We start from the raw sequence: 14,593 nt of genomic DNA on the forward strand, positions 1-14,593 counted from the left end.
AAAAAAAAAAAAAAAAAAAAGTTTAAGTTCTGTAACTTGGTGTATTTTATAAGTACTGGCAATTCAGTTTGCACATGAGTTTCCTTAATCCTCATGCCATCATTCCTCATCACTGACACCAACCACACACAAAGGCTGTAGCTAGAACTGTGAAAGTACAGGGACTGTTTAGCTCAGCCCTATAGAAATGAGATGGAAATTTCATTTTAATTGTCTTGCTCTTCTGGGAAGTCCTGGCAATTCCTATTGTAAACTCACACCCCTGCTGAAAGAGTGAACATGTGCCTTATTTAGGGAAGGAGTTAACACTACTATTTAACTCTACTATTGACAAAGCGGTAAGTTAATAAAATTAAAGTAAGTGTCAAAGTGTATTTCTGCATACCAATGTTCCTCTTACCTGTGGAGTCTGGCATGGGTGTACTGCAAGAATACGCCTGTATCTCCACGACTTTGAAGAGCTCGATCCCAGCTGAACTGATAATCAGATGACAGAAGGCCTCGGAAGTCCTGCAACAGGAACTTGATGTTACCTAGGTATGGATCTCCATCTCCATTTATAGCTTTGCACATTCAGGCTCACCTGAATTATTAGTGCCGCAAGACCAACTTTCTCTGCTGTCTCCATAGGGTCTTCTACCTCTTTGGTTGCTGAAAAGGAACAGAGAAAAAGAAATTTCAAGTCCGTAACAGTATAAAGACTTGCTCAGACTTCGAGATGTCAGTAAAACATGAGATCTTTCAGAACTGTGAGCTAGCAAAACAGAAACTGTCAGGATGCATACAGCAAGTCCAAGACAGAAATCTTTCTTCAAATGGGAGATACAGCTGTTTCAGACAGGCTTTTTCCCACTTCCTCTGTTTAATACAGATTTTAAGGCTGGCTCATTACACCAATCTAGACTACACTGCGTTCCTCTTTGTAATGCAAACAGCCAATCTGTAAAACTAGGGAGAGAATGACAGAGGCGTTCGGGTTTTGTTTAAAAACTCGAAGTGATAGGAAGGCTTAAACAGTCAAAGACAAATTGTTCCAGTGACTAATAGAGCACTCGGCTGCACATTTACAGAGTATTCATGCCTTCCACTGCAGACACCTAAACTGGCTGTACTCAGACAACCTGAGCTGGGTGCTCCAATTTCACTTTTAAGCCGCAGGAGGAAACCAGTGCTGTCTGCACACGCAGTCACAGAATCACTTAGATTAAGAGGCACCTCCAGAAGCTGTCTATAAACTCTCCTGCTCAGGCAGGGGCAGCTACAGCAGCCTGCCAGGGCTGTGCCCAGACAGATCTGAAGCATCTTCCCAGATGCAGACTGCACAACCTCTCGACAACCTGCTCCGGCACCCAGTCCCCCTCACAGCAGGGAGGTGTTTCCCGATGTTCAGACAGAGCCTCCCGTGTTTCAGTTTGTGCCCACTGGCTCTTTCTCTGTCACTGGGCTGCCACTTCTGAAAATGGACTCCAGGATTCGTTGTCCTCAGGGACTGACGTAAGGCTGACCAGCCTGTAGCTAACTGGATCCTCCTTCTTGAAGACAGGATGGACACTTGCTTTCTTCTAGTCCTCAGAAACCTCTTCTGATCACAAAGACCTTTCAGAGATGACCAAGAGTGGCCTCAGGCAGCATCAGCCAGCTCCCTCAGCACTCATAGGTGCAGCCCTGTTCACTTATGGTGCACAGTTCAGTCTGTTCAAATGCTCCTTAACCCGATCCTCCTCCTCCAAGGGCAAGTATTTCTTCTTTCAGACTTTGCTTCTGGCCTCAGGACCTGGGTTTCCTGAGAGCACATCTCACCAGAAAAAAGCAAGGTGAAGAAGATACCAAGTGCCTCAGATGGGTGAAGGCAATGTGGAACATCCAAGTTACAAGCCTAAAATTGGTGTGTGAATAATACTTCCGTTGCAGTTCATCTAAATTCATGTTCTTTCACTGGACATTATTAGTTCTTTGATTAAAACCACTTTCCTACAAGGAACCTTCTTCCTGAGCAGACATGACAAGAGCCTCTCTAAAGCTCTTCTGATTAAATACTCTGACCTTATGTCTATCACTGCAAAACCTAATTCATCTGGAAGAGTCTAAGAGCTGTGCCCAGCTTTTTTGCAGCTCCTTAATATACTTCAGCAGTATGCTGCTGCGTACAGAAATTCACCGAAGGGGCAGTTTCATTTCCCTTCACACAGGGAAGGTCACAGGGCCAAGCTGGTGCTCCGGTTCATCAGAAGCACAGTGCCCTTGCCTGCATTAACAGCACTTTAAATGCTGGATCTTCAGGGAAATCAGACTTGTGCTTGGACTCACAACCTCGCCTAGGGAAAAAGCGATCCTTCTGATACACATCACCCTTCTAAAACTAATTTTAAACTCAGAGCACAGTGCTCTCTGTCAGGGTCTCCTCCTCCCCTCTTCCAGTTTGTCTCTGCTGAACTGAAAGGAGGATTTTTATGTCTTTGCAATCCAAATTTGCTCCCCTTTAGCAAGGAGCAAGTACATTTTTTGATAGTGGTATATGTGGTCTATTAAATTTGCCAAGTTCAGCTTATGATTTGCTGTCCCAGATGATCTCCCACCAACAGCTGAAGATGCAGAACTGATCTGTTACCTTAAAGCACCACTTAAGTGGAATCAGTTTTGCAGTACAGTTTTAGTACACTTAGATTTCTGTCTTTTACTTTGTTATTTCTTCATGCCAGGTCAGCAAAGCCAACAGAGAGAACTTTAGCAAGGTCATACTACTCATTGTTATTTGCAAAATTTAGAAAGTACTGAATTTTAAAAGTGTGGGGGCAAAGAAATGTCAGACAAATCCATCTAAGACAAAAGTTATGCAGCAAAGGAAGTAGGCATTAGAGAGGATTTTTGTGGACAGCAGGGTTACTGAGATGAGTAGAAAGAAAAAGGATGCCAAAAATGGAAACTTCAGTAGCAGAAGACCTGTGTGAAGCTAACAGCAAAGACAGTTTATACAAGGGTATTTAGCTAACCAGCTTCAATCCCGCATAGGCATGATTTTTAAAGCCAGCACTGGCTGTTAGATGCCCAGCTCCAGCAATCTTTCAGTGACAGCCTGGCATCTCGGTACCACAAGCAAATGTGTAGTATCTTCCACTGTGCATCCAGACACTCTTCAAACACCGAAGGTATCGCTATGAGCAAGGGATTTATGATTTCTAATTTAGGGAAGGGAAGCAAGGCAGGAATTCAAACACAAGGGGAAAAAGTTTTAGAAGCACTGGTAGGATTTAGGATCTAACTGATCTAATGGATAAACTCTGGGGAATGCTGCGGTGCCATCTGAACACATCACTTCCTTTGGCTGTTCTGCTCACTGCTTGTACCCCTGCCATGCCAGTTCAGTCCAGCACAAAAACAAACTGGCTTTGCACTCAGCTGTAATACTGACCTTTAAACTGGAGCTCTGAGATCCGTTCCTCTCTGCAGTAAAACTGACTGCAATAGATGGTCACCCTTCTGTCATTCTGCCCGCCTCCCTCCTCTCTGTCTGCTCTTCAAGCAAAATTGGATGCACACCAAGTTGATCACTGACTCAATTTAGCATGCAACTCTAGAAAGCACAGGAGGGGGCAGCATTTCCCTGGGAACTGCTTGCATCATTATTTGCTTCCAGAGAAAACAACTCCGCAGCCTCAGGTATAGGCAAACGTGCCCTTCAGCAGGCTGCTGCAGACCTGTGACCTCCTGGGGACTCTGGAAACAGTCCTGAGGCTGGGAGGATGGCGAGGCAGTAGCTGCAGACAAGGTACGGTCAATCGTGCCAGAGAAAACTGTCAGAGCTACAAATCCTTTGGATGAAATCTATTGTTCCCTGAACTCCAGCCCCAGCTCTACTATTGACTGGTCTGCCCCTCCAGAAAAAGCAATCAATGGCTGTCCCCCAAGGGCAAGTACATCCTTTCCAGTGCAAGAGCATGATGAAATAATTCCTCTGAATGCTAAGATTTGCAAGTCTGTAATTTAGGGAGGTTCACAGAGTTGCAAAGGATTATTATCGTGTTGTTTGAGTTATGGTAGATAGGAAAAGCACACAGGTCAGAGCACATTGCTATGATTAGTCTGATTCAGGGGAATGTAAAAGGCAGAAAAGACAACAGGTTTCTGATCACACAGAACATCAGAAGAAATGAATAAGACCTGAAATAGCTAACTTTTTGCAGAAGCCATGTTTTGTAACATCCTCGAACGAACTTCATCTAAAACATCTTCCAGGAAAACAACTTCTCCTCTCCGCGTCTTCATCCCTTGAACTAGCCCAAAGGACACATGCTGGCACCTGTGTGAACAAGCAGCAGGACCTAAAATTACATTTTAATCAGCAGAAATGTTTGCAGTGTTTGTTTAGAGCTGGGTTCTGACCAGAAAACAGCAGTAACAGCTGAATAAATAGCGCTCCAATGTGGGAAGCTGGGTGATATTATCAGTAACTCTCATTTTGGCAACCAAAACTCCATACATATTATATAATGAGAAAATTACGAGCAGAACTATGATAACCTGCTCATTTGTGCGCTCCTGGGAACCTCTCCTGCTACTAGCTTTAGTACAGAGGGCTCAACGCAATAAATTGATGAGAGGCAGGATGTCGACAGATCAAATTACTGTGGCAACACAAACCTGTTAATAAGATTAGAGAGGGAGTCATAATAACTCTATTGTGGCCACATTAAACTAAACGTGTAATTAATCATCACTAATAATAAAACATTCTCTGCTTCTGCTCACACTAATCCCAAACATTATCCTGGATCCACAACCTAAGGTAATTTTAGTGCAACTGTAAGGAGTGTGGAAGGAGGCAGGCTAATATTCCTGAAGGCTAAAATCCTATATTTAACTACAAAAGGCATGCGGTCTATCAGAGAGGAATATGATTTAGTCTGCAGATCGTTATTGACCTTTGCTCAACTTGCTAACAAGGTCGCTAATCAAAATGAGTAACAGTGGGGATACATTTCCCTGCAATAGATATTTCAGGCCTGGAGCATGATTCAAACTCAGATTCGGATCAGTCCTAAAATATCATACTTCACAAAGCAATAATTTAACAAGGGATCATACAATATCCCAGAAGCTATGCCGTAAAGTCTCTGAAAGACTATTTTCCTTTCTCTCATTTTTATATCAAGCAGTTATGGAAGACCCCAAAAAGTGGTGGACAAGGCTACTGGGTTTTGCATCCTGAACACGTGGTGGTATCTCCGCTTGCAAGGAAAGCAGGAGCAGAGTTAGAGAATGAAACAGTTGGTGCTGAGGACCTGAGCCTGCACTGCACACAACTCTGGGGGTCTTGTTTTCTTATTTTTCCTCCTTGTTGAACTAGTATTAGTTGGGTCTTACAGGCCAAATGTCTGCTTGCACTCTGCAGTTCAATAGTTGCTCACCTGTCACAGATCTTACAGCTTAAGTTTCATCCAGAATGTATACATGAGGTGCTACAGCATGGTGGTAGGTGAGCACAATCAGGAGATACTCTTCAAAAGTGCCCCCCACTGAAATTCCACTGTACATATACTAATTCTTCCACTCTCCCCCCTCTCCACCACCCAAAAAAGTACATAACCAAAACTCGTAAATACGTACCTTTCGGCCCAGTCGTAGCCCATGAGCTTCAGTATTTGGAACAAATGTTGGAAGTGACTACTTTGACTTTTATCTGTCTAAAAAATAGAATTGGTGCATAATAGAAAACACTTCAGGTTAGGTGAGAATTAGCCGTTAACGCACACAGCACCACTGATGCTGTGCCAATAAATCACTACAAACAGAATTAAGGCCTGCAAAGAGAGACAGGACTTGAAAACTCTAACAGCTGAAACACGTGGCAACAAGATTTTGCATTGTTACAAAAGAAATAACCTCTTTAAAAAATGATTATTCCTAGGTCTTGGATGCAAAGCCATGAATTAGAATGAAACCTTGTTGTTCTCTAGTTTCATGTTATGTTACCTGCCCATCAGATTAAATGCCTCTATTTTCAATGCAGAGCCTTGCTGCTCTTGATATGTTCCCATGTTTTACATCACCAGACCTCAAGGATCCTTTAACACGGGAAGAGAAGTCTTCCTGAAGCCTGTCAGTGATACAACTACATAACGATACAGTATCAGTGATGTACCTGCATAGACTAACACAGCTCCTAGTGAAAGCCAAAAGGCAGCTTGCTTTCCACAGACAAAACCGTCTCCAGAATCCACTAGTTTCCATTGTCTGCAGTGTGGCTTGTGGAGCTTTCAAAAAAAATAAAGCATAAACAATAACATTTTTATATTAATGATGCATCTGTGCTCTCTTCTATTTCCAGTTCTTCTCTCCTGGGACTTAAGGCAGTTTCTGATGAAGTTTCTTTATGTCTAGCAAGGATCTTCACAAGTATTCTAGCCACAACTGTTGCTATAAAGTTCATTTTTCTACCTAGTTGCTTTGTCTACACCACTAAGAGTCTTCTTTATCCCTCCCTAAAACACACAGCTGACAAGAGTGCTGAGATAATTCAATAACCAGTATTTCCTTATTTGTTTGGCATTCCAAGACAGGGAGTGAGCAGTGGGTGAGGTGCTTATCTGTGTTTTTTTCTCAGCTCTACCACTGCATTGAGCCTAAAGCACCTGCTTCCTCTTTCACAGTTCCTCATAACTTGTTCAGCTCCTCATCACCTCTCTCCCGCAGAGGAGCAAGGCTAATAAATAAATGGACAGTGGTGGTTCGCATTTCAAACAAGGCCTTCCGAGCTCTTTTCCATGCACCTCACATACAGGAAAAACTCTCAGTACATGAAATAAAGCAAGATCTCTCTTGTTAAAAGGTCTTTCAATAAACTTTATGAAGCTTAGATTAAGGGCTGCTCACTGTACTGGCCAACGCTGCCTTGCTGTTTCCTCTGCTCCACATTAGGTCTGAATTCAATTCTACTCCTGTTTTATGAGACATTATACATTCTGTGACAGCAACTAGCTTTGTTTTCTGTGTACAAGAGCATGTCCCTTACCACTTGGGCCAGCATTTAAAAGCCTCTTTGAAGGGCTGCAGTCTTCTGTAAGCAATCAAAAGATGCCAGTCCTTCTACCACTTACTTCCTTCATGACTGTTCACAGTGCAGAACTTAAGTTTGTAATTACCTGTAGGACCTACGTATGTAAAAACAATGTACAGAGCAATGTTTAAAATCATTAAAAGAAAATAATCTAAAAGATTATTTCTGTAGTCCTGTAAGCCACCAAGGAAATAAGAAGATGAAAAGAGAGGCCAAGCTAAGACTACTTATTAGGCAGTAGAAGCTAAGTGCCAGGTTTCAGCCGGTCACCTGAAAATGAAGCATCGACTCCTGTGGTTTGGAAGCTGTGTGATACTGCAAGAAGCATAACAGTGACTGTTATGCTTAAACAAATCACCTAATTAAAATTTCACGAAAACCAAATTTGTTGAGAAAGATGGAAATAAGTACTAGGAGTACCACACAGCTTTATCTCTGCCTAACACTAATAATCAAAACACGGATGTGTAAGCAGGAAAAAAGACGAACCCACAGACACTACCACTTCATAAACACCACATTTTTTGCACAGCTTCACAGCATGGCAATAGTAACACAAATGCTTAAGAAGATTTGTATTATGAAGAATTTTTATTATTTTTTTTTTAACCTGTACAAGCCCCTAACTATACACGTCCAAATGTAATCCAAGTGGTTAGCTTTATGGGAGAAGTTTGCTGTCTGACAGTAGGGATTATGATTTATTTTTCATACATAAGAGTTTTCATCTCCTGTTTTGCGTGCAACATTCAGCTGAAATTTCCTCACATTTTTAATAAGTGTCATGCATTTTATAACGTTTTGGCTATTTTGCTCAAATCACTGCATTTCTATGAAATAAGTAGGATTATTTTACTACAAACCACTGATTTACAGCTTTACAGCTACTAAACCAATTTAATGTTCTTTTAAGCAAGTTGACCTAATGAAAACAAAAATTCAGTTATTCCAATTCAGCTGTGAGCAACCTGTTAATATGAGACTATTGTTTCCACACACGTTAAGCTAATGGAGTGAGCTAATGTGCTCACTCCATTAGCTTAACATTCAGCGCACATCCTGATTTGTGCAGAATACCCAGTAATTTTCTTTCTAATTGTTCTTTCTCCCTTGGTCCCCACTAGCTCATGGTATAACAAGTACAAATAGAGATAATTACCTAGCTACATGAACTAGCAGGAAGCTTCCTTAACTCCTAATGAATTGCACTTTCACAGCCACACTGCTCTTTGATGCCAGTGACTCTAGCATGTCGCAGCCAGCAGAGGCAAAAAAAAAAAAAAAAAACACAGCACCACTAAACAAACCAAGAAAAATAAAACAACAACAAAAACCTGTTCTGTGATCACATGTTGGAATGACAAGCTAGCAGAAATTTCCTGAAGACTGAAAATAAAAGGAGGAATGTGACTTAATGAAAAGTTCCACTTAAACTACGTTGGTATTTACTTTTATGTTTATTGATTTCTCCCTCAAATTGTGGTATTTGTAACATTATATTGGCTTTTGAAAAAACTGTACCAGAGAAAATACACAGGCATTATCACATCACAAAGAACATGCCAGAATGTGTACGTTTTTTTCCACAGGTCATTAATTGACTGTTCATTGGTTATAATAGAACATGATTTTCAAAACATTTTTTTCTAAATCTGGGAAAAAAAGAACATTTAAAAGCATCATGTGATCCATCCTTGGTGGTTATGAAGCTAAAAAAAAAAAAAAAAAAAAAGTTCCACATAATTGAGAAGATAACCCTACAGCTTATTACTGACACTGCTGGAATTGTTAAAAAGCAAAACAATCAAGCACAGAAATATAAAAAGGCTCCCTGCCTACAACTGCTTTGTTCAGATTGATTAAACAGTATTTCATGTATAAATTCTAACATAATGAAATAGAGGCACTGTTCAACACTAGAAGAATTTACATCACAGATAACATATCAGGACTTTAGAATAAATCTAGATTCATTTTAGAACATTAATTTATAATATTACAACCCCTTATAACACTAAAAGCTTTTTCTGACTCGTTTAAATATTAATTACTACATTAATATAGAAAATATAATGCCAATGGAATAAAGGTTTCTTTAAAACAAATTAAAATGAAATTTTAAAACAGAGAATTGCTGTTCTAAAACAGAGAATAATTTTTCAACCATTCTGTGGGTCATGAACTGAAACAGAACCAAGAAATACTGCCAGACTGAGGCATAGCTTCTGGGAAACGAAGACAATCTGTGTTACTGCCAAAACCACCACGTGCCTAAGTTGTATTTGGGAGCAAGAGATCCCCCCAGATTATTGGAGAGAGGCTCAAAGTGTTCATGTATCTAGAATTACTTACCACGTAAATCATAGTATCGCAGCTATGCTTGTTCATTCGGTCTATAGCAGCAGCAAGATCTCTGAAAGAGATAGTAAGAAACTATTTGGACTTTTACTCAAACTAAACAAGCCTCATTATTTGCCACTTCAGAAAATTACCTACTCTTATGAAGGAGAGAGGAGTGCCATATTGGAGCGAAAAAGAGGACATCTGTGCTTTGTTCACAACATGCACTTTGAATTGTTTTTTTAAACCACTGCCTATGAAAATTACCGAGGAACCAGTTTTTATGGACAGAAGAAGTCTGTCTGGGCTTCGCCGTGCTTTGCACCTGGTCAGTCCAATCTGTCCTGCCTTCTCCTTAAACTCCATTACTAACTCTTCTGGGTGAGGGACTCTCTTTTGTGCATATGCAAGTGTTTGCAGGTCTACGTGTCAGTCACTGGAACTAAGGGCTACAGGTCATACAGCAGGTAGTTGAAGCACCCTCAGAGCCAGGTAGGTGTGTGTCTTCAAGGTTGGGGTACCAAAGGAGATGGCTACTGGAGATAACAGGAGGTCCACGCCAACTACCAGACTGTGGGGCTGGCAGGGTTGACTGAGAGACCCGTCTGTATATGTGTGGGCCTCTGTGTAGGAGGCAACAGAAGAAAGTGAGGATCCAGGGCCAGCTGATGGATGGACCCCATATCTAAGCCCAGTTACTGGAGGAATCCAACGTGGCTGTGTCTGTACAAGCAACTGGAGCTGCCCTATGGCCTTGGAGGCTCACGTACCCAGGTATTGGTTGGTTGGTTGGGCCTATGGGCATGGAACTGTGGCAGCCTCGTCTCTGTCAGGCTCTGAGATTCAGCAGCTACCTGATGTGCAGGATTGATTGCAGCCCCTAATACTCTTCTCCTGAAAAAATGTATGGTTTATCCCGAGGGCTAGACATCTGATGATCTGATTTACATTACTGGCCCAAATAAGCTTTTAAGACTTCCCTATCAAAATATCCAAGAGGAATTTTACTGATGAGAAGGGAGAAAAACAGTGATAAAATTGATGGTGCAGTGCTGGTGGTCCACTGAGTCAATGAAGACATGGTTGAACAAGCCATTTTCTTCAGCAGCACACTGTAAATAAACGTTTTAAGCAATGGTTTTTCTAAAACCTTCATTTGTCAAGTGTTTATGAGATGAAGAGATCTTGGCTTTGTTTTCAAAGCTAGTAGCTGGAGAAAGTATTATGACTTATGGAAAGGGGAGATTTACTAACAGACTGGCTAAGGGAATTAAAAGTATTTAAAAACAGTTGTTTTTCCCCAGTCATTTTCATCCCATCATAGTTACATTGCTAGTTCCAGTTACAATTACTCATTAGCCAATATGTTCCATCACAAAAATAAAAAGCTTCAAAGTCTGTACTGTTACAAATGTGCTCATGCACAAAAGTTTACTGGCCAAATAAAACCTAATAAACACAGATGAACTTACTTGCCTTGTTATATAAAGAGATGTCCCATCACTACGCATGACTGTGGAATACAACGAGAGGTCTTTCTTTTCTGAAAGATCCACAACTCCTGTCCCTTTTCTGTAAGATGAGAGAAAAGGCTGAAGTAAATGCAGTCCAGATTCAAAATACAGGTAAACTTCAGGTAAGACAGAAACAAACCAGAAGGCCTCTTGCCATATGACCCCATCCACTCTGAACAATCTTGATCTTTCCTTGAATGACTGCCTCCCAGAAGCCTTGTCAAAGACCATTCCTCCAAGCCTGTTGTCACCACTGGTGATGTCAGAGAACCACCTCCTCATATTCTGGTACATTCTGTGAATATAGTTTTCTTCCCCATTCAGGCAGGAAGCACGCGGAAGCAAAGATCTCCTCTGACTCTCCTTGTTAATTGACACACGCAGCTACCAAACTAATCAACAGCTGAAAAGGCCATTAGGAGCTGACTGCTGTCATTGCACCTAATTTGTCATGGTCAGGCTTCAGGGTTAGTGACAAAAAAGGCAAACATTTTTTCTCTATGATTGCACAAGCCCTGTTGGTTTTCTATTAGAACAGCTATTGAAACCATATAAAGAAAACACTTTCCTGTAGGTTACATACACACCGCAGTCATCTTATCTTTTAACTGAAATGTTGAATAAACCACACCAGTAGACTGAAAACCAGGTCATACATTGTTTTCTGAAGGAGTCCTTTATCCTCCAACATCCTCAGAACTTCCTGGGATTTCTCTTGATAAAATGATTCGCCAGAATACTCATCAAAGTGGACTCCTAGGCGCTGAAAGGTTCCAAGAATATGAAAGAAAAGAAACATTGTTAGATTAAGGCAAATCATTTCTTCCAATTAAGTTAGATCACAGATCTGTGCCATGGGTCAGAGAGCAAAAATGGATTTTATTCCAAGAAATGTCACTTCATTGTTAAAAGGAAAATACATTTGGATTTTGATATAATCAATTTCTGCATGAGAATTAATCTCCCCGAGCTGAATGCAATGTTGGATATAACGTTAGAGAAATTAAGAATAAACTGGAGAGAGTGATTACTATGGAAGTTCTGGGGTATGTAATTAACTTGCTGTGCTAAAGGCAAAACCAGTGGACTACAGTTACCTGGCCTTGAAGCCAATCCTATTTTAAAGGATTTAAAGGAGGAAAAAAAAAAAAAAAAAAAGCAGGAGCTGCTCACAAACTTTGCTGAGCACACAGAAATCACCATTGCTAGGAAGGCTGAAAGTACACCTAGGAGAACCTGGATGACTAACTGCCAAAACGGGGTGAAATATAATATAATAGTACAAGGGATGAGGTTTTTAACTGAGGATAAGAAAAACTGATATTTATTGGTTTGAAAAGGAATTGGGAGAGCGAGATCTAGCTGTATCCACCATCATGTGATGGATGATGAGTAACCATCACGATGCAGTTGCAGACACAGCCCAACACTCCATTCACCCTAACAGGTCAGGTTCCCACTAGAATTATCAAAGCTGTGCCTCATGTAGGAGACTTAACTTAGGGTGCTAGGCATGAATCCAGTGATACCTTCCAGGGAAGAAATTAAAGAAACAGCGAGGTTATCTGGATTATTGAGGGTAGGGCAGGCCACTTCTCTTTTAACTTCGCAAAACAAAGATGAAAGAAGACACGTCTATAAATACGTCATGAGGAGGGGGATGAAAAGTGCTATTTGAAGTGAAGAATCATGCTAGCAGAGGGCAGTTGCATAACTAATTACAAACTCCTCAGAACTGGAAGTTAGAAAAAAAAAATAAACAACCAAACAGTTCAAAATCAGGCACCCACTCCAGAATCTTATTGCAAGAATGTAGGAAAGAAAAACACTAGCTTGTTTTCAGATGGCTTCAGGTGGTTCTGGAGCAAGACTATGTCCTATTAATACCAAGAGACTGGGTTCAGTGACAGGAGGTTTATTTCCACTCCCGTTTCACAATTTCATAGCACCGATTTTGTGGTCAATAGTGCAAACTTCTCCCACAAAATGGTGGACACCAGCTCCACTCTTGAGGTTACAGTATACAACAGATGGCTGTATGTTAGTTCAACTCGACCTACAGAGTACTTACGCACTGATTACTATTGTAATCTCCTGCTGCTATGATTTCTCTCACTCAATTTAATGTGTGACATACACAACTCTACATTATCACATCAGAAATGTGAAAACAGAGTTACCTCCCAATAAAATTTATAACGTGGAAACTTAAATTTAGTGGATTGTTGCTGACTTCAAACGTGAAGCAGAACTGAACGATATTTAGCTAACGCTGGTTTGCACTGTTGCTGAGTGCCATACTCCTGGCTTCAGGGCTCCTGAGAATGGAGGATTAGTCAACAGTCCAATTAGATGGACCCCGTTAAACAAAACCTGTCTAGGTTGCCAGAAACTAAATGACTCTCCACTTTGATGTTTAATCAACTACTGTGCTTTTTCCAAACAGAACAGAGCATAACCTGGCATATTTAGAAACATCTTCCCCTCGACAGTGTGAAGTTTACCAGAAAGGCAATGAATTCACAACATTACATCAGCCTCTAGTCTTAAGTCGAAGTCTCTTGGATGAGAAGGTGCTGTCAATTATATTGATGGACCAACAGATAAAAGGAGACCATTTTACCAGCAACACATAAAAAGCAGTGGATTATTTGTACCTTATAAATTCGGATGTATTCTTCAATGCTGAAGCCTCTAAATTGTTTCCAAAGCGACAACGTCTGCTCATCATGTTCCTCCAGTTTTCTAAAGAAATCTGCAGCCAGCTTTTTAATGTTTTCATCTTCTGCTGCTTTGTTAATCTGCACATACACCTAAAATATAACGGCACTGAAATTGTTGAAGAAATATAATGCTCTCCTCAAACAAAAATAAAGTTCTACAAGAATAAGACAAACAAACAGACTAAAGGTGACGTTTTTAATGTCAAAAATGTTAAAGCTGTGTTAAAGGAACACATTTCCTATTTAAAGGATGAACGACTAGCCTAAACTCCAACAGGAAAATGTGCAGCTAGCTTATCTTGAAACAAGACTAATGTCATAATTTTTTACTGCTGTTCCTACCAGTGTCTTCATAACCTTGAAACAACCACAGCAACAGAATATGGAAGAAATAATTTGCATGAAGGGGAAATCATCACACACTTTTAAACCAGAGACCTTTCTTCAGAGGACCACAAAGTTGATACTTTGCACTGCCTAGAAATTAGCTGGCAGTTGAAGCAGCACCCTAGGTGGTGCCATTGTTGTATCAAAAATAAATGACAAAAAAACAAATTGAAACCAAACCACCACCACCACCAAGAGTTCTGAGTCAAAAGCCACATACTTATAGTACTACGTATCTACACTAACACTTGCTGCCTCTCTGTGGCTGGAGTCAAGTATACGAATGTCAACACCTGACTAGAAAGGCACATGCACTAATAGTTAGCTAGAAGTGTTACTAACTCGTTAGCTGATCTTACCAAGGTACACCAAAATTGGCTCTCCTGTTCATAAACAAATTCCTTTCTATACAGAGGCCAAATATTTCACCAGACAGTGATTCTCTTGTCTCCATGTGTAAGAATTTGAAAGCTGATTGAAAAGTTTTTAAAAAGATATAGTATTACGTAAAAATAATAACATTGACCAGTGGTTACACTGTGTATTTAGACCCAAAGAGTTCAAAGTGGATTAAC

The 14,593-nt window shown here is 40.6% G+C and overlaps 1 protein-coding gene across 8 annotated transcripts in view; it reads right to left on the reverse strand.

The window, feature by feature from the left end:
* Positions 1-14,593, reverse strand: part of RARS2 (arginyl-tRNA synthetase 2, mitochondrial) — a 50,558-nt gene that overhangs the window by 18,900 nt on the left and 17,065 nt on the right. For all 8 annotated transcript variants that reach the window (XR_014317167.1, XM_082756630.1, XM_082756627.1 and 5 more), the window contains 8 exons: positions 13,566-13,721; positions 11,565-11,671; positions 10,871-10,966; positions 9,407-9,467; positions 5,605-5,681; positions 4,173-4,297; positions 584-651; positions 401-510 (listed from right to left, as the gene is read on the reverse strand). Coding sequence is in view for 7 of the 8 variants with exons in the window: in XM_082756630.1 (XP_082612756.1) it covers positions 401-510; positions 584-651; positions 4,173-4,297; positions 5,605-5,681; positions 9,407-9,467; positions 10,871-10,966; positions 11,565-11,671; positions 13,566-13,721 (800 nt within the window). In the remaining variant the exon portion in view is untranslated. The remainder of the gene's footprint in view (positions 1-400; positions 511-583; positions 652-4,172; positions 4,298-5,604; positions 5,682-9,406; positions 9,468-10,870; positions 10,967-11,564; positions 11,672-13,565; positions 13,722-14,593) is intronic.

Source organism: Aythya marila (assembly GCF_965140915.1).
Source record: "Aythya marila genome assembly, chromosome: 3".
NCBI classification, from domain to species: Eukaryota; Metazoa; Chordata; class Aves; order Anseriformes; family Anatidae; genus Aythya; species Aythya marila.